Raw genomic sequence first — 25,773 nt, forward strand, 5'->3', positions numbered from 1 at the left:
TAAGGTTGAGCATTTTTCCCAGATTAAGAGTTTTAATTCCTCTTTTGAGAATTTCTGTTTACCTTCTTCAGCATTTGTCTTTTGGGGACTTAACATTTTCTTACTCTGTGAGCTCTTACTGTTAATGACCACTACCACTGCCTCTACTAACTAGCTATCATTTGTTGAGCAGCCATAATATGTCAAAGATCATGCTCACAGCTTTATGTGTATTTTTAACCCTTGTCACACCCTGCAAGGAAGAAGGAAATTGAGTCTCAGAAGAGCTAAACAGCTGACTCAAGGCCACATGATCTTGGACAAGTTACTTTCTACTACGGCTTCTGCCTCATGTAAAGATATATCTTAATTTTCTAATGAAGATATTAACCCTTTGCAATACTTTCCCTAGGCTTGTCAGCACTTTTATTTTAGTTATTGTTTGGACATACAGAAGTGGCATCTAATACTGTAAACTGTAAATCCTTTTCAAAGCCAAACCTATCTGGGCTTAATCAGGTAGTACAGAATAGCCATTTAAAGTGATAAAAAGATAAGACATGCTTGTATTTCTCCAAAGACAAATTAGGGTCTAGTTTCAAATTGTTAAACAGTTATTTGCCTATCATATATTGACTAATCTTTCTTTTCCTCATTGATTTATGATGCATTCTTTGTCATTCAGATAGTAAGATCTATAATTGGACCTGTTTTGTTGATCTAGTTATCCTTTGTACAAATACCATATTGTTTTAATTACCTTATCTTTGTAAGATGATTAAAACAGAATAGAACTAATCCTCCCACAACTTTTTTTTTCTTCAGAATTTTCTTCCCTTTTTATTTTCCAAGTAAACTTTTGGATCATTTTGTCAATGTAGGCAAAAACATATTTTTCTTTCAAAGAAGGAACTTAAAGCAATAGAGATTTTGATTGGGTTACATTAAACCCACAAATTAAATTCAGACATAGTTATTTTCATATGCAGTCTTCCTAACCAGGAATAAATATCTGGCTACTTTCCAAGTCTTATTTTATATATTTTTATATTTAAAAATTATTTTTATATTTTATATATTTTTATATTTTAAAAAAAGATTCTATTTATTTGAGAGAGAGTGAGTGAGAGAGAGCAGGAGTGAGGGGAGGGACAGAGGAAGAGGGAGAAGCAGACTTCCTGCTGAGCAGGGAGCCCTGTGTGAGGCTTGAGGCTCGATCCGGGACTCTAGGACCATGACCTGAGCCGAAGGCAGACACTTAACTGACTGAGCCACCCAGGTGCCCCTTTATTTTATATTTTTAATATAATTTGTATTTTCTTCTTCACGTGTCACTACATACCTTGTTAAGATTATTTCCAGGCATTATATGTGTTTTAAATGCCATTGCAAACAGGACCTATATTGTTTGTTTTTGTACAGGTTGCTGCTAGTATAGAAAAATGTTATTGATTTTTATATATTTCATATTAAGCCATATTTATAAGCTATTAATTTTTAATAGTTTGTCAGATGATTCTTTTATTTGTATATATTTTTAAGATTTTATTTATTTATTTGAGAGAGAGAGAGCGCATAAGCCAGGAAGAGGCAGAGGGAGAGGGAGAAGCAGACTCTCCGCTGAGCAGGGAGGGGGATGTGGGATTCAGTGAGATCATGACCTGAGATCATGACCTGAGCTGAAGGCAGACACTTAACCAACTGAGCCACCTAGGTGCCCCCTTTTATATTTTCTAGAAACAAATAATATTAGTTAAGAATGATGCTTTTCTTTCGTATAACATTCTGTGTAGGAAAGAATTAACAGGGCAGGTCTGAGACAGCTGTCTTGGAAAGGCCTGCTTACAAGGTTGGCCTGTGGTTGGTTTCTGGGAACTTGGATTTGAGGAGGGTTCCCACTGTTCCCTAAGTGATCAAGGTTGATTACTGTGCCTACACTGTTTGTACAAGCAATATTGGTTTATGCTGAACACCAGCTTTCCCTCTAGGAGTCTGAAATTTTGGTATGTACGAGGCAGAGGCTGCCTATGTGAGCAACTCCCAATAAAACGCTTAGACACTGAATCCCTAATGAGCATCCCTGAAGGACAACACTTCACTAGTATTGTCTGGAGGGATGAAGCACGTCTGTGTAATTCCACTGGAGAGGACTCTAGGAAGCTTGTTCCTGGTTATCTCTGGACTTCACTCCATATGCTTTCTCCCATTGTTTATTTTGCTTTGTATCCTTTCCAAATCATAGCCATGAACACAACTATATATATGTTGAGTCTTGTGAGTCCTTGTAGAGAATCCTCAAAACTGAGGGTGGTCTTGGAGGCCCCTGATACAATTTGTAATGCTTATCTCTTAGGTGTGGTGTTTCTGTCAAGTGTAGGTATCAATATAAACAGACCTGCTCTGCCTGCCTTCAGAGGAGAAAGGTTTGGACCCTCCTGACTTTATCTCCTGCCACTCCTCTCTAATGCCTACTCCCCAGGGGCTCTGGGCTGGGGGTGGGGGTGGGGACCTTGAAAATGACAGCTGCCTAGTAGCTGTCTACAATTACAAATTTGTATCAGTGTCATATCTCCTTTATCTTTAATTTTGTTTTGTGTTGTTTTCCCAATTAATTAGTTAACTTTGTCTTTCTTATCTCTTTCCCCACTGCCAAAGAATCAGGTTTTAGTTTACTTATGTATATTTTTTTATCCTTTATTTATCTTTACCATTTTTAAATCCATTTTGCTTAGGATCTGAGTTCTTTTTCTAAAATTGCAAATAATGTAATCCCTTTCTCTTTTTTTAATATTATTTGTTGCTACAGATTTACCTCTAACATGCAGAACTGAATACACCCTATACATTTTTTTTTACTTTAACTGATCTTGTTATAATTATTTATTAAACTATTTTAGTGATCTCATTTAAGAGATTCCCTTCCTCTTCCCAGAGTTGTTTGATAGCCTGAAAACTTAAAAGAAGTCTTATTTTGGGTAATGTAGCAGGCTAGACTCTTCAGACTAATCTTCCAGTTGAAAACAACTAAAAAATGTGCAAAGATTTCAAAAGTCTAAAGAACATGAAAAAGATGGTAAGATAGGAAGGCTTTATTTATCCGGCCAAAATCTAAATGAAAATGGAAATTTAGAGGGAAAAGCAGAACACGGATGTTGCTTTTGCCTCTGAGAACATCTGCCAACTAAAAAAACTTGGTTTTTATTTGTTATGCCCTCTCAGGGCCCACAAGTTCAGAAATGCAAGTCTAAATTCTGGTAAAGATGGAGAGTTTAATAGGAAACCTTCCCCCATAAGGTTAGGATCCCAAAGGGCTCTTTCCTCAGATTAAGAATGAACCAGAAGTAAACCTTGTTTTTCCCTCTCTATCCCCACCCCCGGGAGACTGTAAGAAAAATAAAATCCTTCGATGCTGAACAGTGCAGAGGCAGTAAAGAAAACCCTATGTTTTAACCACATGCTGGTAGTTTTAGCCACATGCTGGTAGTGATTGTGAGTTTGTAACCCCAATTCACCTTACCCGGATGGTCCAAAAAACCCAAGTAGTCCTGAACTGACCGTAGGCACTTGGCAAATGCAGTTCCTCTCTGGAGGAAGGTGCCACCACCTTAGGTGTCAGAGAATCTCAGAAATATGAGCAGTTAGCATAATTATCAGGCTCCCAAGGAAATGAGGGGAACCAGAAGCCAGAATCAACAGAAAAACACCTACAATGGCTTCAGGTATCCTTCATTATTGAAATTCTCATTTTGAATTCTAGGAACCAAATAGATTTGGATTTACTAGAATTTCCACACTGTGCAAAATTTTGCCACACGCTAGCCAAAGTGCAAAACTCAACAACTTAGTAGATTCAGATGATGAAACTCATAAATCAATAAGCAAAACCTCTTATAAAATGGGAAAAGATTTGCACACATACCCTCTTATAAAATGGGAAAAGACTTGCACGGATCCTTTACAGAGGGATATCCAAAGGCCAATAAACATATGAAAGGGTGCCTATCAGGAATATGCAAATTAAAACCACAATATGATACCACTGTATAGTCCCATAATGGCTAAAGTGAAATAGACTATACGAAGTATTGATGAGCATATGAATTGACTAGAACTTTCAAATACTGCTGTAGAAGTATAAATTGATACAATCCATTTTGGAAGACTGCTTGGCAGTATTTACCAAGGACAAAACCTTATGACCTAGTAATTACTTCACAGTTATATCCTTAGTAGAAATGCGTGCATGTGTTCCACAAAGATGTGTACCAGAATGGTTATTACTATTTGTAACAGCCCAGTTAGAAATAACTCAAATGTCCATCTACAACAGAGTGAATTAATCTATTAATAGTAAATTCACACTGTGGAATACTATACACTTCAGTGTTGAGAAGAAACAAAACTATCTGAACAACATGGGTGGATTTCATGAGCATAATGTTGAGTGAAAAATGCCAAGTATATACTGTGTGATTTTATTTACATGAAGTTCAAAAGCAGAGAAAGTTAATATATGATATCAGAAGTCAAGAAAGTGGTTACCCTTGGGTGCCTGGGTGGCTCAGTTGGTTAAGCGACTGCCTTCGGCTCAGGTCATGATCCTGGAGTCCCCAGATCGAGTCCCGCATCGGGCTCCCTGCTCAGCAGGGAGTCTGCTTCTCCCTCTGACCCTCCCCCCTCTCATGTGCTCTCTCTCTCTCTCTCAAATAAATAAATAAAATCTTTAAAAAAAAAAAAAAGAAAGTGGTTACCCTTTACGGGTGAAGTTAGTGGCTAAAAAAGTTTTGAGGGTCTAGGATTGTTTTTCTTTCTTTCTTTTTTTGATCAGTAAATGCTAAGTTAATTTTATTACTTATTTCTGCAACTTGTGGGCATAAATAATAGAATGATATACAGTTTGGTTATCCATTATTTGAGGAGATTTTTGGAAACCCTTATATTTTGGGCCCATAATCTCAGGCTTTAACATACACCAGAATCTAAAGAATTAACTATATCATTTCCCTACACTCTCTTATATATCCTAAGTAGGTTTTCTTTCATCTTTATGGATCTACTAAAATCAAAGATTCCAAACTGCTTGTCACTTGAATAAGAGGAAGTGTATTACTCTCTGCCCATGGTATAAAATGTTACAAAAGCTCTGAAGATGGAGGGTCCTGTGGGAAATCGAGACTCACCAGCCTCCCCTGGCCAGCACTGTGTGATTGATGCTGCTTCGCACCCCCCACACTCACTAATGAAAGCGTGCTTCATGCTGGTCTCCTCCGTAAATATAAGCAAATTATAGTGCATCTGCTCGGAAATCGTCACTGCTTTCCTACAAATGCCACTCCAGATGCAGCACTGACTATCCTTCATGGACAGCCTGCCTTCCCAAGGGAAGAACAAAAGCAAAGCTTGTCAAACTTTAGCATGCATTCCTGTCACAGGAATAAAAATCACAGTATGGGAAATACAATCAATGGCATTAGAAGAGTGTTGTACGGTGACGGGTAGCAGCTACCCTTGTGGTGAGCATAGTATAAAGGATAGAGAAGTTAAAACACAGCTGCGCACCAGAAACTAATGTAACGTTGTGTGTCAAGTATACTCAAATTAAAAAAAAAAAAAAAAATTCTTGGAGGGGTTGTTATAACACAGGTTCCTGGAATCTACCACCACGAGTTCTGATTCAGTAGTTCTGGAAGGGGCCTCCAAATTTACATTTCTTTCTTTCTCTCTCTCTCTTTTTTTGTTTTTATTTAAATTCTAGTTAGTTAACATACAGTGTAATATGAGTTTCAGGTGTACAATTTAGTGATCCAACACTTACATACAACAAGGGTCTGGGATTCTGATGGTATTGTTTCTTGGTCTGAGTGCTGGGTACTTAGGTATGTTTACTTTGTGAAAATTCATTCCATCATCTACTATGTGTATTATACTTTAACAAAAGCTAAAACCTTAAAAAGAGATATGGAAGAAGACCAAAGTAAATTGGGAGGTAAACCAAATTAATCAATAGATCCAGCCTAATCTCAATAATAATGATAATAATAAAACCAGCAGGTTTTGTTGTTGTTGTTGTTTGGTTGGTTTTGGTGGAACTTGGCAAGGTTATTTAAAAATTTATATGGAAACACAAAGCAGGGCCTGCTTCAAAAAGAACCAGATGGAAAAAAAAAAAAAAGAACCAGATGGGAGGACTGAATGTACCAGGTATTATAAAACTATAGTAACTAAGATAACAGGCCAGTTATCTTAGTACAGTTATCTTATAGTACAGAGAGATATCTAGAAACTTGCTATGTGACCAAGATATGACATTTAATATCAATGGGGAAAAAAAAACTTTCCAGTAAAAAGTTCAGTTGGAGACAACTGGTTATTTATATGGTAAAAATACAAAATTAGTTATCTACATAATACCATATGCAAAATAAATTATAGTCGGATTAAAACCTAAAAGTTAAAGGGCGCCTGGGTGGCTCAGTTGGTTAAGTGTCTGACTCTGGATTTTGGCTCAGGTTCTGATCTCAGGGTTGTGAGATCGAGCCCCGCATAGGGCTCTGTGCTGGGCGTGGAGCCGTGCTTAAGATTCTCTCTCTACCTCTCCCTCTGCCCCTTCCCCTCCTCCAAAAAAAAAAACCAAAAAAAACAAAAAAACAAAAACAAAAGTAAAAGATAAAACTATAAAGCTTTTATAGAATAATATAAAAAATATTTCATGATTTCAGGTTTCAGGCTAGGAAAAAAAATTCTCAAATAAGACAAAAAAGGTTAATCATGAAATAAAAGCTTAATAAGCTAGATTTGAATAAAATGAAAACCTCTATTCATTAAAAGTCACCATAAAGAGACTGAAAAGAGGGATTACAGAATGGAAGACGATTTTTGAAACACATAGAACTGACAAAGTATCAGCAGGTCAGACATCTTCAAGTCAGTAAGAGAAGACAGACATTTTATGAAAAATCTAGGCAAAAGACCTGAACAAAAACTTTATAAAAAGAGAACTTCCAAGAGCCAATAAAGGTATGAAAATGTGTGCAATGTCATTATTATCAAGAAGGAAAACACATTAAATCCTTAATGAGATGCCATTACAAACTTACCAGAAGGGCTAACATCTATCAAGTCCAAAAATACAAGTAGAGCATTGGGAGCTACCTAAATGAGGCTGCTGTGTGGTGTGAACTGGAAAACAATTTTTATAATACGGTAAAATCAAACGTGCACATACCCTGTAACACTGCCATTCCAGTGTTGGAATAGTATGTCCAACCCAATGCATGGTAAGAATAGTCAAAGCAGCATGATTTGTAATAGGTAAATCCAGAAACAACCTACATGTTGACTGACAGCATATGATATAGTCATACAACAGAATGCTATTTGTCAATGAAAATGTATGAACTGCAGCTACTCATACAGCAAGGCTGAGTCTCAAACAGACTATATCGTGGATGCTGCCCAGATCCCCTTTGGGGAGCCCTGGCTAGTGCTCCACCCCTCAGCTCCTGTATTGGTTGCTAATGGCTTGCAGCAGGCCCCTAATCTGGACAATTGTCCTTGGCCAAAAGGGTACTCCTGGTACACACTGGCCGAAGACTTTTTATGACATGCTGTCACAAGTATCTCAGTGGGACCAACATTGTGGTACTTTCCATGCTCCAGGGCTCCGCTGGGGTTCAAGCTGAAGCAGAGACCTCATCCTTGCTTAGCTCCTATCCCTGTCCTGCTTCCTTTGCCCCCTTTCTCCTGAGATCTCGAGCTCCACAAATTATATACACCTGAATCCCTGTCTTCACCTTTGCATGTGAGGAATCTGACCTGAGACATATAGCTAAGCTAGAGAGAAAGACACAAAAGGGTATATATATTATGATATACACATAAGTGGTAAAATAAAGGAAGTCAGAATAGTGTTCACCTCTGGAGCTGTGATCAGGGAAGGTACACAGGGGGCTTCTGGTACTGGCAATGTTCTATTTCTTGACCTGCATGGTGTCTCTGTGGATATTCACTTTATAATTATTACTTAAATTGTATGTGCGTGGGGTGCCTGGGTGGTTCAGTCGTTAAGCGTCTGCCTTCAGCTCAGGTCATGATTCCAGGGTCCTGGGATTGAGCCCCGCATCGGGCTCCCTGCTCACCAGGAAGCCTGCTTCTCCCACTCCCACTCCCCCTGCTTGTGTTCCCTCTCTCGCTGTGTCTCTGTCAAATAAATAAATAAAATCTTTAAAAAAAAAAAACTGTATGTGCATGTTTATGCACCATTTAGCATGTATGATATATGCAAAAAGAAGAAAAATTTATAAGTAATTAAAGAGATTTTTTGTTGCGAGTTAAATAGGAACGTATCAGAGAAGATGAACTGTTTAATTTGTGCTTTCTTACATTTGTTGAGATCTTCCTTGTAGCCTAATATATCAAGGCTTGTAAACTATTTCATGTATCACATTTATCAATAAAATATGCTATGGATTTTTTTAAGATTTTATTTTTAAGTAATCTCTATACCCAACATGGGACTCAAATTCACAACCCCGAGATCAAGAGTCACATGCTCTACTGACTGAGCCCTCCAGGCACCCCTGTGCTATGGATTTTTATGTCATTGGTATAATGATTGTATTAGTCATCTATGACTGCTCAAAAAATTACCCCCAAATTTAGCAGCTTAAAAAAAAAAAAAACACTTTCTCTCACGGTTTCTGTGTATCAGGAGTCAGGGCACGGCATAGCTGGGTCCTCTGGGTCTCTCACAAGATTGCAGTCAAGGTGTTGGCTGGGACCACAGCTCCCGCAAGGCTGGGACTCCAAAGGCTCCACTTCCAAGAATGCTCACGTGGTTGCAGGATTCACTTCCTTGTGGGCTAATTGCACTGAGGGCGTCAGCTCCTTGCTGGCTGTTGGCTGAGCAACCTTCCTCAGTTTTTTGCCTTGTGAGCCTCTCAGAGCATGGCAGCTGGTTTCCATTAGAGCAAGCAAGCAAGGCAGAAGCCAGTCTCTTTTGTCTATCTAACCCAGATGTTTACATCCCAGATCTTTTTTGCTGTTTTCTATTCATTAGAAGAAGTTTCTAGGTCCAGCTCACACTTGAGAGGAAAGGATTACACCAGAGCATGAACACCAAGAGGGGACCATTGGCAGTGATATAAATCACCAGCTGGCTTGTCCATTGTTGCTTGGAGAATTGCTAACCATCATTAAACAAACAAAACCCTGACTGATATTCATCCTAGATCACAGTATACAGAATTTCGCATGCACAAAGCAGCTAGATCACAAACATCTAAGAGCCAGAGATTCTGTTCCTTGGGACTTTGATTTTGGGGCTCCTGTTAGAAACACCGTTCATTTTCTCTGCCCACCACAGTTTTACATATGGGATGGATCTTCCTCAGTGACACAAGCTTCTTATTGAACCTGTTTGTTTGAGCTGCTCTGAAGAACCAATGCATGATTTTCTTGTGGTGCCTTTGAGACCCCAAAAGTGATCTGTAAGTCTTTATCATAGCTTATGCTTAAAAACAGACCATCCTAAATATACTCTCCCTACTGAATAGGAATCCAAGTTTTGAGTTATGTGGAACCAGAAATATGTATTTAAACAAATGTCTTTTTGTCTATTTGATCTACCTTTGATTGATGAGGAGGCCAGCTCAGAATCTGAGTGTGTTGGGGTACAAAGGGACCCCAGAGGGGCTGAAACCTCTCTAACATGCCCCATGTGTTCTTTTACCAAAGGTGAAAGTTCTTACTTACGAACTGGGCTTACGGTTTCTTGTTTGGTTTATTAGCTGCAGCTGTATTTTCCCCACTTCTCCCCTTTGGCCATAGTGTTGCTAACCTTTGTAAACATTTAAATGTACAATTAAAGTGCTCACTTGTGCTCCATCTGAGCCACATTCTCTCTAGTTTTGAAAGCATAGTTCTCAGGAACCTCAACATGATCTTACGGTTTCCACAAAGAGCAGAATATGACTGTTAATAGGTAGATGTTAAGGTTGTTGCTATCATCCTCAATTGAGGTTGGCTGAGTCCTGGGTGGGCTTTGCTCTGTGCTGAATGCCCTGCTGCTTCACATAGCCAAATGCAGTAAACATGACTCTCTGGTAAGTCATACATCCCTGTTTTTCAAAGAAGCATAAATCCCTCCTGCAAAGAATCCATCAATATGATAAACCTATAAAACGAAGTTTCCAAAAATTGCAACATTTTGTAACCCACTCCCAAATTTTGATACCTTAACACACAAGAAACTAGACTCCAAAAGATAAAAACTAATTTTTCTTCTCTGGGTTGTGGACCATAGTCACACCTTGTCTGTGTCTACTTATTTATAGATCACCTCCCCACATGAGCCTCCAGAGGGCGGCTGGGGAAGGTCTCCCCAAACCCTGACCTGGCTGTATTCCCCATCTCATTTCTCTGTGGAGCATCTATAATTCAGGCTATTACAATACAGAGTCAACAAATCAGGTTTCACTAGAAATGAATAGGGTAAGAAATTTTAAGAACACACATCACATAATTGTAAACAGTGGTGTTTCTGTTAGCTTTGAATAAAGACCTAGAGGTCTCTAGACCTGTCAAAAAAATTAGGGACACCAGAGGTCTCTAGACCTGTCTAAAAAATTAGGGACACCAGAGGTCTCTAGACCTCTCTAACAAATTAGGGACACCAAGCACAAACGTTGGAACAATTAATATCATCGCTTTAAGACTTTTAACATTGGTTACAATATGTGAAATTGTAGTTGCTGTTAACAACTCGAAATGAAAACATCTACCGAACTGGCTCATGAATATAGAGTGACTGCACATTGTTAAAGATGTTATCAAATAGTTTTGAAAATACATTTAGATGTTTTGTTATAGGAGATAACTTTTAAAATGTAAGTTGTTTTTTTTTTTTAACATGGTTCTTTGACAGAAAATGTAACATATTCCTCAGCTTACCAGAGACTGGGTGGTAAAACAGTGTCACAGACTGGACTCCATGTTAGTTCGGCAGGAATTGCTGGGCCAATTTCTGTACATAAGAGGCCTTATGAAAATCTTGTGAAAAACCTTCCGAAATACTGGTGTTCTGAAAATTATGAAAATCCAAGGGTCCACAATGGAGATTACAGATAGAAAACGCAAGGCTCGGAGGTCTTCCATTTCTTCAGAGGTTGCATCTTTCTCATGGGCAGTTTTAAATGCTCCATAGTAAGCACGATACTGTTTTAAGGAAAAACATCCCATTATGATATTGAAAGTTTGATGACAGAAATAAATGCACTTACCTTACTTTAGAAACATTAATTTCTTATGAACATGGCAGCTTGGCTTGGAAGATTCATTTTTGGTAAATGTATAAGCCGCAAAGGCCACTGCTGTGAATGGGGGTGAGTGAGGAGCCGAGCAGGTGCAGGGCTGAGCTGAAGGCTCAGTGGAAGAGGGGTACTCCTGGGAGCCCGGGTCTCAGTCCCTGGAGGCTGTTCTGCCTGCTGTGAGGCTGCAGGGCTGGAGTCTCCAGGTCCCTCCACGCAGAGGAAGAGTTGAGGTGGAGCCAACCCAGTGCACTGAATCTCTTATGAACAGGGTCAGCACACTCCCGTAAACACAGAGGTTCTCTTTCCTTCAGTTATCCTTTCTTTCTTCTGACTGCTTCCTGTCCTCTTATTAGCCCAGAAATAAGCCTTACTTGGTGAAACGTCATGTATATGGAGACAAAAATGATACAGAAATTTTAATCAGGAAATACTCCAGTGAGAAGATTGGAGGAGATTTAGAAAAGGATTTCTTTAATTCCTGTGAATTACTTATTCTTAGAATAGATGGTTATTACCTTTACTGTGGTTAACACCCTCTTTTCAGACTAGAACACACACACACACACACAGAAATATAAGCCCACTTACTTGCGCCTGACCACCCCTATTGTCTTGATCTTCCTGGAGGTGTCAGTCCTCCTTGGCGCCCTGCAAACTGCCCCCTCGCATGGCTTTTCCTGCCATTGAGCCAAAATGGCCGACATGTCGGCTAGTACCACAGCTGCCTCCCACTCTGTTGGAGGCCAGCCATTCCTTTCTCCATGCCTACTGAGATTCTAAATCCATAATGGGACAAAATGGACTCTAATAGGACAGAAAATATGTAAACTCAACATCTGTGGAAGGGGATATGAATAACTGCCCAGACTAGACCCACTCGGGGCAATCAAGAAACATGAGATGTGTTTTCCCATAATTGTTTCCTTACCTTTTACTCTCTTTTTTATAGAGCATTTCAGCAGGCTCAGACATTCCCGTCTACCCCACTTAAGAAGATATACTTGTGGGGCACCTGGGTGGCTCAGTCGGTTAAGCATCTGACTTGGGTGCAGGTCATGATCTCAGGGTCCTGGGATTGAGCCCCGTGTTGGGCTCCACATCAGCAAGGAGTCTGCTTGTCTCTTTCCCTTTCTCTCTGCCCCTCCCCCCACTTGTGCTCACTCTCTCTCAAATAAAATCTTTAAAAAAAAGAAGATATATCTGAATGCCCTTTCCCATCATCAATTACTACCGACTACTACTAATAATAATGGCTACTGCCCATGTAGAACTTACTATACCCAGGCACTGTTCTAAGCATTCTATTTTTTAAATTTTTAAAGATTTTTCTTAATTTATTTGAGAGAGAGAGAGAGTGAGAGAGAGCACAAGCAGGGTAAAGGGCAGAGGGAGAAGCAGACACCTCGCTAAGCAGGGAGCCCGATGTGGGACTCGTTTCCGGGACTCCGGGATCATGACCTGAGCTGAAGGGAGACGCTTAACCGACTGAGCCACCCAGACACCCTAAGCATTTTACTTCAAAAACTTCTTTTTACCCTCACAAAAGTCCTATGAAGTAAGGATGACCGTTATCGCCATTTTACAGATGTAGAAACTGAACATTTTACTTTAAAATCTTTTGGATTTTACATGCCCAAATCCTAGCTCCTTTCAAGGTCTGTCTCAAATACTACGCCCTTCAGGAAGCCTCTCTGAGAGAGTGGCTAAGCCCAGCAGCTTTGGAATCTGACTATGGGGTTGGATGAAATCCCCTCACTGGCTGTGTGAAATCGGGCATGTAATTCCATTTCCTCATCTACACAATGGGGATAATTGTACCTACCTTCCTTCTGTGACTGTTAGGAAGTCTGAACAAGATGGTATGAGTAGGACCTTGACAACAGGTCCTAGCACATAGTAAGAACTCAAAAGTTTGTTATTATTTTATCAGTTAGTAGTGACTCCTTTTCTCCTCTAAACTCCTTTATGGCCCCAATCACTCCATCCCTCACCCAGTATTACAGCTTACATGGGCAGATGTAATATTTTTCTTATTTTATATCCCCACAATGAACTACAGTGTGTTGAATGTTGTAGGTACCAGCTGCATGCTTAATTTGATTAATGGTTGACAATAGGCTATACACTTAAGCTGATTTAAAAAGCAAATACTTTATGTAAGTTTGTTTTTACATTTGCTCCTTCTTCTTGAAAGTGAAGTACAGCAAAATATAATTCCAACTATTTCAGAATACTTGATTAGTTGGGATCTGAGTAATGAAATGACATCTACATAACCAAAACCATTTTATTTCTATGTAGTATTTATCCATGTCAATTCTATTGCATATAATTAGGTTATTTGTATTTTCAAGTCACTTGAAATTAGAAATGTATTGTTCTATACCTGGCTTTTTAATTTTAATTTTATTTTTATTTTATTTTTATTTATTTTATTTTAGGTTTACTAAAAATGTGACAGAAATTAATTCATTTATGACAGTGATCAAAGTACATATTCTATTAATTCTGAAAAAGGTATCAATTTGAACTCAATTTAGACTTTCAAAAAATCTGTTGCTCAACACTATTCCTTAGAACACACTTTATAAACTGCTCCTGTAAAAGATGGCTAGATTAATGAATAACCTCAGAATATACACCCTACATGCTTAAAGTAGTTCAATTTTCACAGGGAATGGTGTGAGAAGAGCTCCTTCTATTGGACTTAGGAGTCCATGAAAAAATGTTGCTGTTGTCAGTTTGCTGGAGACTCATGTAGCTGGACATCCCTGCTGAGGAGAGCTCTCTGGATTCTAATGCCCCTTCCATCCAGTTCATCCATCACAACACCCTAGACCTCATCCTCTGCTCTAGCCCTTCAAATCCACTTTCAACCCTTTTCCCTGGGCCCATGTTTTGCCCACCATCCCTTACGTATTTCTATCAGCTTCTTTTGAAAGGAGCATCACACTCATTCTTTTTGCCCACCAGAATGAAATACATACATATCTCAATACATGCAAGATGTCCTCCATCATGTCTCTGACTCCATGGATTCTGATATATGCAATTACACAAGCTCATACTTATCTTTACCTGGCTTGTCAACCTCTCAAGCTATTATGTCCAATCTCTCATTAGATCCCTCTCTCATCTGTCCCTGCTCACCTACCATCCTCCAATACGTTAGGTCTCTAAGGTAAAATGAATTTTTTTTAAAGATTTTATTTATTTATTTGACAGAGAGAGACACAGCAAGAGGGAACACAAGTAGGGGGAGTGGGAGAGGGAGAAGCAGGCTTCCTGGTGAGCAGGGAGCCCGATGCGGGGCTCAATCCCAGGAGCCTGGAATCATGACCTGAGCTGAAGGCAGATGCTTAACGACTGAGCCACCCAGGCGCCCTGGTAAAATTAATTTTGATGAAAATATGTTATATGCATTAGAAAATGTGCTGCAAACGGCTTCTAAAGCTCATCCCATATTCTCTGTACTTTCTTCCTGAGGAAGTTTTCAAGTTGGAAATTTGAAAATTCAATTTGGGAAAGTACCTTGCTCTAATGCAACATTATAGCAAAATTAATTTAAAAGATCAAACCCCAACACACTTTTCATTGGCTTAATGAAATACAATATTCATGCTATGAGCAAGGTTTCTTCTTAAGGTTCTTTTCTCCCTTCATATATAGCCTTATTTTTCCCAATCACTAGACCCAGAAGAGTGATTAGAAGAGTGATTTTCAAAGTGTGGAGGTTTCCAATACTCTGTCAGTGTGTCTTCAGAGTCAAAACTATTTTCATAAAACCGAAATTATGTGCCTTTTTCACTCACAGGTGTACAGTAAGTTTTACTAACATCATCACTCCCACATCTAATGGAATATATAGTGTGTATTCTTGTGTTTTCTATACCTTTCTAAGGTAGTTGATTTGGGGTATACACATATGTACATTTTCTTTTCTTTTTTTTTGTAGTTTTTAATTTTATTATATTATGTTAGTCACCATACAATACATCATTAGTTTTTGATGTATTGATCCACGATCCATTGTTTTCGTATAACACCCAGTGCTCCATGCAGTACGTGCCCTCCTTAATACCCATCACCGGGCTAACCAATCCCCCCTCCCCCCTCCCCTCTAGAACCCTGTTTGTTTCTCAGGTCCATAGTCTCTCATGGTTCATCTCTCCCTCCAATTCCCCCCCCCATTTTTCCCTTCCTTCTCCTAATGTCCTCCATGTTATTCCTTATGTTCCACAAATAAGTGAAACCATATGATAATTGACTTTCTCTGCTTGACTTATTTCGCTTAGCATAATCTCCTCCAGTCCCATCCATGTTGATGTAAAAGTTGGGTATTCATCTTTTCTGATGGCTGAGTAATATTCCATTGTATATATGGACCACATCTTCTTTATCCATTCATCTGTTGAAGGGCATCTCGGCTCTTTCCACAGTTTGGCTATTGCAGACATTGCTGCTATGAACATTGGGGTGCATATGGCCCTCCTTTTCACTACATCTGTGTCTTTGGGGTAAATACCCAGTAGTGCAATTGCTGGGTCATAGGGTAGCTCTATTTTTAAATTTTTGAGGAACCTCCACACTATTTTCCAAAGTGGCTGTATCAATTTGCATTCCCACCAACAGTGTAAGAGGGTTCCCCTTTCTCCACAACCTCTCCAACATTTGTTGTTTCTTTCCCTGTCCATTTTGTCCATTCTAACTGGTGTAAGGTGGTATCTCAGTGTGGTTTTGATTTGAATTTCCCTGATGGCTAATGATGATGAACATTTTTTCATGTGTCTGTTAGCCATTTGTATGTCTTCTTCAGAGAAGTGTCTGTTCATCTCTTCTGCCCACTTTTTGACTTGATTATTTGTTTTTTGGGTGTGGAGTTTGAGAAGTTCTTTATAGATTTTGGATACCAGCCCTTTATCTGTAGTGTCATTTGCAAATATCTTCTCCCATTCTGTGGGTTGCCTCTTTGTTTTGTTGACTGTTTCCTTTGCTGTGCAGAAGCTTTTTATCTTTATGAAGTCCCAAAAGTTCATTTTTGCTTTTGTTTCACTAGCTTTTGGAGATGTATCTTGAAAGAAGTTGCTGTGGCCCATGTCAAAGAGGTTACTGCCTCTTTCTGTTCTCCTCTAGGATTTTGATAGATTCCTGTCTCACATTGAGGTCTTTTATCCACTTTGAGTTTATCTTTGTGAGTGGTGTTAGAGAATGGTCGAGTTTCAATCTTCTGCATGTGGCCGTCCAATTTTCCCAGCACCATTTATTGAAGAGACTGTCTTTTTTCCATTGCATGTTTTTTCCTGCTTTGTCAAAGATTATTTGACCATAGAGTTGAGGGTCCATATCTGGGTTCTCTATTCTGTTCCATTGGTCTGTATGTCTGTTTTTGTGCCAGTACCATGCTGTCTTGGTGATCACTGATTTGTAATATAGCTTGAAATCAGGCAATGTGATGCCCCCAGCTTTGTTTTTCTTTTTCAACATCTCCTTGGCGATTTGGGGTCTTTTCTGATTCCATGCAAATTTTAGGATTGTTTGTTCCAGCACTTTGAAAAATGTCATTGGAATTTTGATCGGGATGGCATTGAAGGTATAGATTGCTCTGGGTAGCATAGACATTTTAACAATGTTTATTCTTCCGATCCATGAGCATGGAATATTTTTCCATCTTTTTGTGTCTTCTTCAATTTCTTTCATGAGTGTTTTGTAGTTCCTAGAGTATAGATCCTTCACCTCTTTGGTTAGGTTTATTCTGAGGTATCTTATGGTTTTTGGTGCTATTGTAAATGGAATCGTTTCTCTAATTTCCCTTTCTACAGTTGCGTTGTTAGTGTATAAGAAAGCAACTGATTTCTGTGCATTGATTTTGTATCCTGCCACATTACTGAATTGCTGGATGAGTTCTAGTAATTGGGGATGGAGTCTTTTGGGTTTTCCACATAAAGTATCATGTCGTCTGCGAAAAGAGAGAGTTTGACTTCTTTGCCAATTTGAATACCTTTTATTTCTTTTTGTTGTCTGATTGCTGTTGCTAGGACTTCTAGTACTATGTTGAACAACAGTGGTGAGAGTGGGCACCCTTGACGTGTTCCTGATCTTAAGGGAAAGGCTCTCAGCTTTTGCCCATTAAAGATGATATTCGCTGTGGGTTTTTCATAGATGGATTTTATAAGCTTGAGGAATGTTCCCTCTATCTCTATACTCTGGAGAGTTTTAATCAGGAAAGGATGTTGTATTTTGTCAAATGCTTTTTCTGCATCAATTGAGAGGACCATATGGTTCTTCTCCCTCCTCTTATTAATGTGTTCTATCACATTGATTGATTTGCGAATGTTGAACCACCCTTGCATCCCGGGGATAAATCCCACTTGGTCGTGGTGGATGATCCTTTTAATGTATTGTTGGATCCTATTAGCTAGGATTTTGTTGAGGATTTTAGAATCCATATTCATCAGGGATATCGGTCTGAAATTCTCCTTTTTGATGGGGTCTTTGGCTGGTTTGGGGATTAAGGTAATGCTGGCCTCATAGAATGAGTTTGGAAGTTTTCCTTCTGTTTCTATTTTTTGAAACACCTTCAGTAGAATAGGTATTATTTCTTCTTTGAATGTTTGGTAGAATTCCCCAGGGAATCCATCAGGCCCTGGACTCTTGTTTTTTGGGAGGTTTTTGATCACTGCTTCAATCTCGTTACTGGTTATTGGTCTATTCAGGTTGTCAATTTCTTCCTGTTTCAGTCTGGGCAGCTTATAGGTTTCCAGGAAGACCTCCATTTCATCCAGATTGCTCAGTTTATTGGCATATAGTTGTTGATAATAATTTCTAATAATTGTTTCTATTTCCTTGGTGTTAGTCATGATCTCTCCCCTTTCATTCACAATTTTATTAATTTGGGTCCCCTCTCTCTTCTTTTGGATAAATCTGGCCAGTGGTTTATCAATCTTATTAATTCTTTCAAAGAACCAACTTCTAGTTTCATTGATCTGATCTACTGTGTTTCTGGTTTCTAATTCATTGATTTCTGCTCTAATTTTAATTATTTCTCTTCTAATGTGTGGCTTAGGTGTCATTTGTTGCTTTTTCTCTAGTTCTTTAAGGTGTAGAGTTAATTGGTGAATTCAGGATTTTTCTATTTTTTTGAGTGAGGCTTGGATGGCCATGTATTTTCCCCTTAGGACCGCCTTTGCAGTATCCCATAGGTTTTGGACTGATGTGTTTTCATTCTCATTGATTTCCATGAATTGTTTAAGTTCTTCTTTGATTTCTTGATTGACCCAAACATTCTTGAGCAGAGTGGTCTTTAGCTTCCAAGTGTTTGAATTTCTGCCAAATTTTTTCTTGTGATTGAGTTCCAGTTTTAGAGCACTGTGGTCTGAGAATATGCAGGGAATAATTTCAATCTTTTGGTATCAGTTGAGACCTGATTTGTGACCCAGTATATGGTCTATTCTGGAGAAAGTTCCATGTGCGCTTGAGAATGAGTTTTCATTCTCTCCACCACCTTTTCAGGGTGGAATGTTCTGTAAATATCTATGAGGTCCATCTGGTCCAATGTATCATTCAAAGCTCTTGTTTCCTAGTTGATTTTCTGCTTAGATGATCTGTCCATTGCTGAGAGTGGAGTATTGAGGTCTCCTACAATTAACGTATTGTTATCAATATGACTCTTTATTTTGGTTAACAGTTGGCTTATGTAGATGGCTGCTCCCATGTTGGGGGCATAGATATTTACAATTGTTAGATCTTCTTGTTGGATAGACCCTTTAAGAATGATATAGTGTCCTTCTGTGTCTCTTATTACAGACTTTAGTTTAAAATCTAATTTGTCTGATATAAGAATTGCTACCCCAGCTTTCTTTTGAGGTCCGCTGGCATGGAAGATAGATCTCCATCCCTTCACTTTCAGTCTGGATGTATCTTTAGGTTCAAAATGAGTCTCTTGTAGACAGCATATGGATGGGTCCTGTCTTTTTATCCAATCTGCAACCCTGTGCCGTTTTATGGGAGCGTTTAGGCCATTCACGTTGAGAGTGATTATTGAAAGATATGAATTAATTGTCATCATGTTGCCTGTGAAGACATTGTTTTTATAGATTGTCCCTGTATATTTCTGTTGTAGATCACTCTTGGGGTCTTTCTCCTTTTATAGGATCCCTCTTGATATTTTGTGCAGGGCCAGCTTAGTGTTCACATATTCTTTCAACTTCTGCCGGTCATGGAAGCTCTGCATCTCTCCATCCATTCTAAATGAAAGCCTTGCCAGATAAAGTATTCTTGGCTGCATGTTCTTCTCATTTAGCACCCTGAATATGTCTTGCCAGGCCTTTCTGGCTTGCCAGGTGTCTGTGGATAGGTCTGACGTTATTCTGATGTTCCTCCCTCTGTACGTAAGGAATCTCTTCCCCCTAACTGCCCTTAAGATGGTTTCCTTGGTTCTAAGATTTGCAAGTTTTACTATTACATGCCGGGGTATTGGCCTGTTTTCCTTGATCTTGGGAGGGGTCCTCTCTGCCTCTAGGACTCGAATGTTTGTTTCATTCCCCAGCTTAGGGAAGTTCTCAGCTACGATTTGCTCAAATACATTTTCTAGCCCTCTTTCTCTCCACTCCCTCCGGGATTCCAATTATTGACATTGGAATGTCTCATGGTGTCACTTATTTCTCTGATTCTATTTTCATGGATTCTGAGTTGTTTTTCCCTGGCCTCCTCTTTTCCCTTTTGATCTAGTATACTGTCTTCCAGATCGCTTATTCTCTCTTCTGTCTCAGTTACCCTAGCTGTTAGATTATCTAGATTGGATTGGATCTCATTGATAGCATTTTTAAGTTCTGCCAATTCAGCTTTCATTTCTGCCCTTAGAGACTCTATGTTGCCATTAATTGATTTCTCCATTCTAGCCATTGTCTTCACAATTGCTAGCCTGAATGCCATCTCTGACATTTTGGTTATATCTGCATCCATTTGTAAATCGGCAGCATAAGTCATAATCTCTGAGTCTTTTCTATTTTGGGGGCTCCTCCTCCTAGTCATTCTGTTGATGGGTGTTTGAGGGAATGTATAGAGTCAGAATTATTGACCAGAACCCAAGCAAGATGCACCTGTTTTCTTGGGACCTTAGGGTTGCTGGCCTCTCATTTTCCCAGCCTGTCTTCTGCCGGAGGGGCCTTCTGCGCTGTTACTCAGGCAACCCTGTTTGGGCGGAGTTGCCCTGCACCCCTGTGGTGGGGGATGGGCTCAGTGGGAATCAGTCTTTGGGGCTTTTGTTCTCTGGCGCCTTTCCCTGGCAGCTTTCCACGTCTCCTCCGCGAGTCAGAGCAGAAGAGACCATTTCCAACCCTCTGCCTCAGGGCAGAGAGACCTCAGTCTGTTCTTCAGTGAGCTCTCCAGGCCACACTGTCTCCGTTTCTGTCCGTGCTGCTATAAACTGCAGCGTCCTGGGTTGTGCGCCCCTCCGCAGCGCTCCCAGTCCTGCCTCCAGGTCGGGGAACATCTCTGCCCTTTGTGCTTCTAAAACCGCCAGCCGCTCCCAATTCCCGCGTGCCCGACTCTGCTGCTTGGGGTTTCCACCCCTGGGGGTTGCAGTTCACCCGCACGACCCCGGCGCATCGGGTGTCCATCTCAGAGGCTGTAGATCGCGTGCACGCCACCGTCGCTCCGGTTTCTGTCTGGGGGGCTGCAGTTCACGTGCGCGCGACCCCACCGGTCTGGTTTTCCACCCCGGTGCTGCCCTAAAGTTCTTTTCCCAGGCTATCGGTCTGCGAGTCTGTGCCCCATCCGCAGCGCGCAAGGCTGTCACTCACCGGTGGTGTAGGATCCCCACGTCCAGGCACCCTCCTGCCTGTGCTCTTAACATGCTTTTTTCTGTTTTACCTGCTATAATCTCTATAATTGTATTATCATTCATTAACTCATTGTGAAAGCCCAAAGTTTTCCTTACACCTATGCGAAAACACAAGAAGTACATTTTGTTAAATTGTTTTGCAATAATGTTTAAAATTTCTCTTATTTTAAATTTCTAATATGATAATACTGATAGATATAATCTACAAAAATAAAAGTTCTTTGCATCCTTAATAATTTTTAAGAGTGAAAAGGGGTTCTTAGACCAAAAAATGTTAGAAAACCACTGCATTACAAAATAATGCTCACTGGGTGATGTCTGGAAGTGTTGAATCGCTATATTGTACACCAAAAACTAATATTACACTGTATGTTAACTAACTGGAGTTTAAATTTAAAAAATTTTTTTAAAAAGAAAATAATGCTATTTCCTGAGGAGATCATATTTCTTGGTTAATTTTCTATATCCAGCAGGCAATAATAATAAATGGAAATTATAATTAGGAATAATAGTACTGATTTTTGATGCCAGGCACCTGGCTAGGGGCTTTATATATATAAAATCTTCATAACTATCTTATAGGGCAAGTATGGTTATCCTTGTTACAGATAAGAGAACTGAGGTTAGGGGCACCTGGGTGGCTCAGTTTTTAAGTGACTGCCTTTGGCTCAGGTCCTGATGCCCTGGGATCCAGCCTGGTGTCAGGCTCCCTGCTTGGCAGGGAGCCTGCTTCTCCCTCTCCCACTCCCCCTGCTTGTGTTCCCTCTCTCGCTGTCTCTCTCTCTTTGTCAAATAAATAAACAAAATCTTTTAAAAAAATAAAGAAAAGAAAACTGAAGTTAGAAAAGATAAATAAGCCACTATCACAGCTAGTAAGTGATAAAGGCTAATTCAAACCCATGTATTATGCTAAAGCCCTTATCCTTTCTAGAAAGTTTTAGTTCCTGTGAAGAATGCTGTCTGAGTTGCATATCCTTGGAACATTACAGTTTTTTTTTTTTTTTTTTTTTAAAGATTTTTTTTATTTATTTATTTGACAGAGAGAGAGATAGCGAGAGCAGGAACACAAGCAGGGGGAGTGGGAGAGGGAGAAGCAGGCTTCCCCGAGCGGGAAGCCCGACGTGGGACTCGATCCCAGGACCCTGGGATCATGACCTGAGCCGAAGGCAGACGCTTAACGACTGAGCCACCCAGGCGCCCCGGAACATTACAGTTTTTTATAAAATCATTTTCAAATCCATTATTTCCTTCCATCCTCACAATCCCCTATAAGTCAGTTATTCAAGTCCCCTGAGAGACATGTCCAAATGCAATGCTCTCGTATTATACTCTATTATGCTCTTTTCTGCATTATTATTCCTAAGACATTCAAACTGAGGACATAACATCCATGCATTTGTCTACTGTCTGCTTTTCCACAGCATAGGTAAGTAAGGCTATGAGTTTAGAGCAGGGGTCTGCAAACATTCTCTGTAAAGAGCTCAAGAGTAAATATTTTAAGTTTTATAGATCAAGAGGCAAATGATGAGTGTTTGGTAGGTACTTTTATAACAAGAGAGAAAACACATTTTCACAACTTTCATTGGTGAAATTTAAAATGTAATAATAATTAAGTACTTTGGGGGGGTAATTCATGTCTACTATGGAGAAAAATCGAAGTCTTTTTTTTTTTCTTGGAATAGTATTTGAGCTAGTTGGAGTTTAGAGTTCCTGTGCACTATCATCAAATTGATTTCAAAATCGGTTCATTTGCAAAAACTCTTCTTAATTCCACCCACTGTACAAAAACAACAGCAGGATGGATTTGGACTGTGGGCTGTGGTTTGCCAACTCCTGCCTTAGAGTGTGGTTCTCCCAGATGGGATCCCTGGATGAGCAGCTTTCACCTTACCTGGGAACTTGTTAAGAATAAAATTCTTCAAAAACATCTGAACCAGAAACTCGGGGGATGGGTGGGGACAGCCATCTGTGTTTTTAAGAGCCCTGCTGGTGATTCCCAGCAGGCTAAAGTTTGAGAACCACTGCTAAATATCTATGCCCATATCTTCTCTATTCATATAGATTTATTTATTCATTTTTTGGGAATTCTGATCTTAACCCTGCATGATGATGCCACAGACAACTCTTTTCCCACACATTAAGGCCTTCGTTTAAGGACAATCACATTATATTTCACCTCTATGCAATCTTGAAAGTAACATCCAAAATTGCTGCATTGCCACAAGAAACTTAACATTCCTATTCACAGAAGTCTCAGGGTTCAAAGGCACTGAATTGGCAGTGAATTGATTTAAATGTTGTTCGTGTTGAACAAGTACACTGGGCCTGGGGGAGAGGAGCAACCCTCAGAAAGTCTTCTCAGCATCAGCCGCTGCCAGAAGTCTTGGCCGGGATCCCAGGGGGAAATGCCTTCAAAACGACTGATTAATTCCATTTCCACCACCACCGCCATTAGTAAACTGAAACCCGGGATAATGACTTCCGTGTCACCCCGCTTGCCGAGACAGACACAAGACCTGTCAAGGCAGGTTATCCAAACAACACCACTGGCTGAACCGTACCTACACCCCTGCCTATCCAGACAGCCTCTCCGCCTCTGTCGCCACCATCCTCCGCGGCCGCAGCACCAAGAACAGCAGCCGCCACGCCTCCAAGTTTCCCTACGAGTTTTTAAAAACTAAATCTACCTTTAGTCTCTCACCTGTGCAAATCACCCTGGCATGAGTACACCTTCCCTTACTCTCTTCCCACGCCAGCACCTGGGGAAAAACGACCAGGTGCATTAGCCCGTATCTGATGCCATTAAAATCATCGGCAGGTCTAAGAAATAAAACGTTACCTAGCCACCGGGAAAGAAAGGACTCGTACTGCCAAGGAGGAACAAAATTCTGCTCCTCAAAACAACCCCGAGATCTTCCCAGAGGGAAGAGAGATGAGGGGATGCTGCTAACCGGAGAGGTTTTGCGGGGCTAGGAAGACACCATCAGACTCGGTCTCTCCCTTCCTTGTTCGGGCTCAACAAACTCGGTTCCGAGTCCTCGGGGCTGTGGAGGTAACCAGATGTGGGGAGCTCCACGACAAACCGTCCTGACCCAGGGCGCAGCTCCTCCTGCGCGGCGTCCAGCACGCTCCACCCTTCCCTCCCGCACCCGCCGCCGGCCGGGCTCCAGTGCCCCCAGATGCCTCAGCACGAAGGGACTCACTATTAAAGGCAGGGAGCACATGGTGAAGAGCACGGTCATGAGGGCCAGCAGCAGCAGATGGTCCAGCTCCTCCAGGGGCTGCGCGGCCGCCTCCCTCTCGTCGGCGCCAGGCTCCGCGCGGTCGCGAGTGCCGGAGACTTGGCGCCGCGGGAGCCGCCGGTGCATCACGTAGAGGTTGCGCATGGCGCTCAAGTTGCACAGCACGATGGCGAGGACCAGCAGCGCCATGAGGCTGGCGTAGAGCACTGAGTAGCCCAGCACCAACAACGAGCGCTCCTCGTGCACCATCTGGATGAAGCACCAGGTGCCGGGGCAGTACTGCACGAACTTCCCGAAGCCCGCGAAGGGCAGCGCGCAGAAAGCCAGGCAGAAGGCGCCCACGACCGGCGCCACGAGCGCGCCGCGGCGCAGGGTGATGTGCCGTCGGTAGAAAAAGGGGTGCCCCAAGGACAGCCAGCACTCCAGGGCCATGGCCAGGAGCTGCAACGTCGAGGCGAGCCCAAAGAAGGACATGAAGAAGGCGAAGGCTTGGCACAGCGAGCTGCCCGACGCGGGCGCCAGTCCCCACAGGCTCCGGTTCTGCGCGTAGGCGGCCAGCACGAAGGGGCTCACGAGGGATTTGCCCAGCAAGTCTGTGACCGTCAGGCCGCACACCAGCACGTAGAAGACCGAGGGCGGCGGGCGCGGCGGGCACGACCCCAGCCCCGAGCGCGCCAGCAGCCCCAGGGCCAGCAGGTTGCCCAGGAGGCCGGCGCTGAAGAGCACCCCGCCCATCGTCGCCGAGTTGCCCTTCTCCACGGAGGTGGTGTTGTGGCAGCGGGAGAGCGGCGGCCGCATGGCGGGCGGCGCAGCGGGCAGGAGCGGGGCTGCGGGAGGGCCAGGGCCCAGGCGTCTGCGTATGGGAACCCCCGGCGGCTCCGGACGAGAGGCTGCGCCGCAGAGGCAGCTCCGCGGGCACAGGGGTGTTAAGCACGGCAGGCGCCTCCTTCTAAACTCTCGGGTCACACCCCGCCTCTCGGGGCGGGCCGCGCGGCCGAGTGCCCACCCCGCGCTGCCATTGCGGAGCCCCCAGCAGCCGCGCAAAGATCTCCGCGCTGACCCGCGGGCCCTGAGGAGGGTCGAGCCCTCGCGCCCACAGTCGGAAAGAAAGAAACGTAGCCAGAGCCTGAGCACCCGAGGCCTGTCCTTCCTACGAGGCAAGGGAACTGCTGAAGTGGAGGGGAGATTAAGCCGCAGCCACTAGGGAAGAGAGGGGCGTGAGGAGCACGTGGTGGCGAACTCTTGGGAGACGCGCGGAGGGGAGGCTGAGAAAAACCACTGGTTTCTGAATTCGTGCGGTAAGGAGGGGTAAAGGTAACTCACATTTGCATAATACTCAAGCCTTAGCGCGCGGCGTCTTGCAGGTCCTTGCAAGTTGAACAATGATCTTTATTGTATAGGT

General features: G+C 41.7%; 1 protein-coding gene across 1 annotated transcript in view; it reads right to left on the bottom strand.

Moving 5' to 3' along the window:
• PTGDR (prostaglandin D2 receptor) overlaps positions 1-25,250 on the bottom strand; it is a 168,445-nt gene extending 143,195 nt beyond the window's left edge. The window contains exons 1-2 of the mRNA XM_034992468.1: positions 24,333-25,250; positions 10,930-11,193 (exon numbers count right to left, since the gene is read on the bottom strand). Coding sequence (XP_034848359.1) covers positions 10,954-11,193; positions 24,333-25,169 — 1,077 coding nt within the window. The 5' untranslated portion in view covers positions 25,170-25,250 and the 3' untranslated portion in view covers positions 10,930-10,953. The remainder of the gene's footprint in view (positions 1-10,929; positions 11,194-24,332) is intronic.
• Between the last annotated feature and the right edge of the window lie 523 nt (positions 25,251-25,773).

This window comes from Mirounga leonina, unplaced genomic scaffold (genome assembly GCF_011800145.1).
Source record: "Mirounga leonina isolate KUSES-001 unplaced genomic scaffold, KU_Mleo_1.0 Mir_82, whole genome shotgun sequence".
NCBI classification, from domain to species: Eukaryota; Metazoa; Chordata; class Mammalia; order Carnivora; family Phocidae; genus Mirounga; species Mirounga leonina.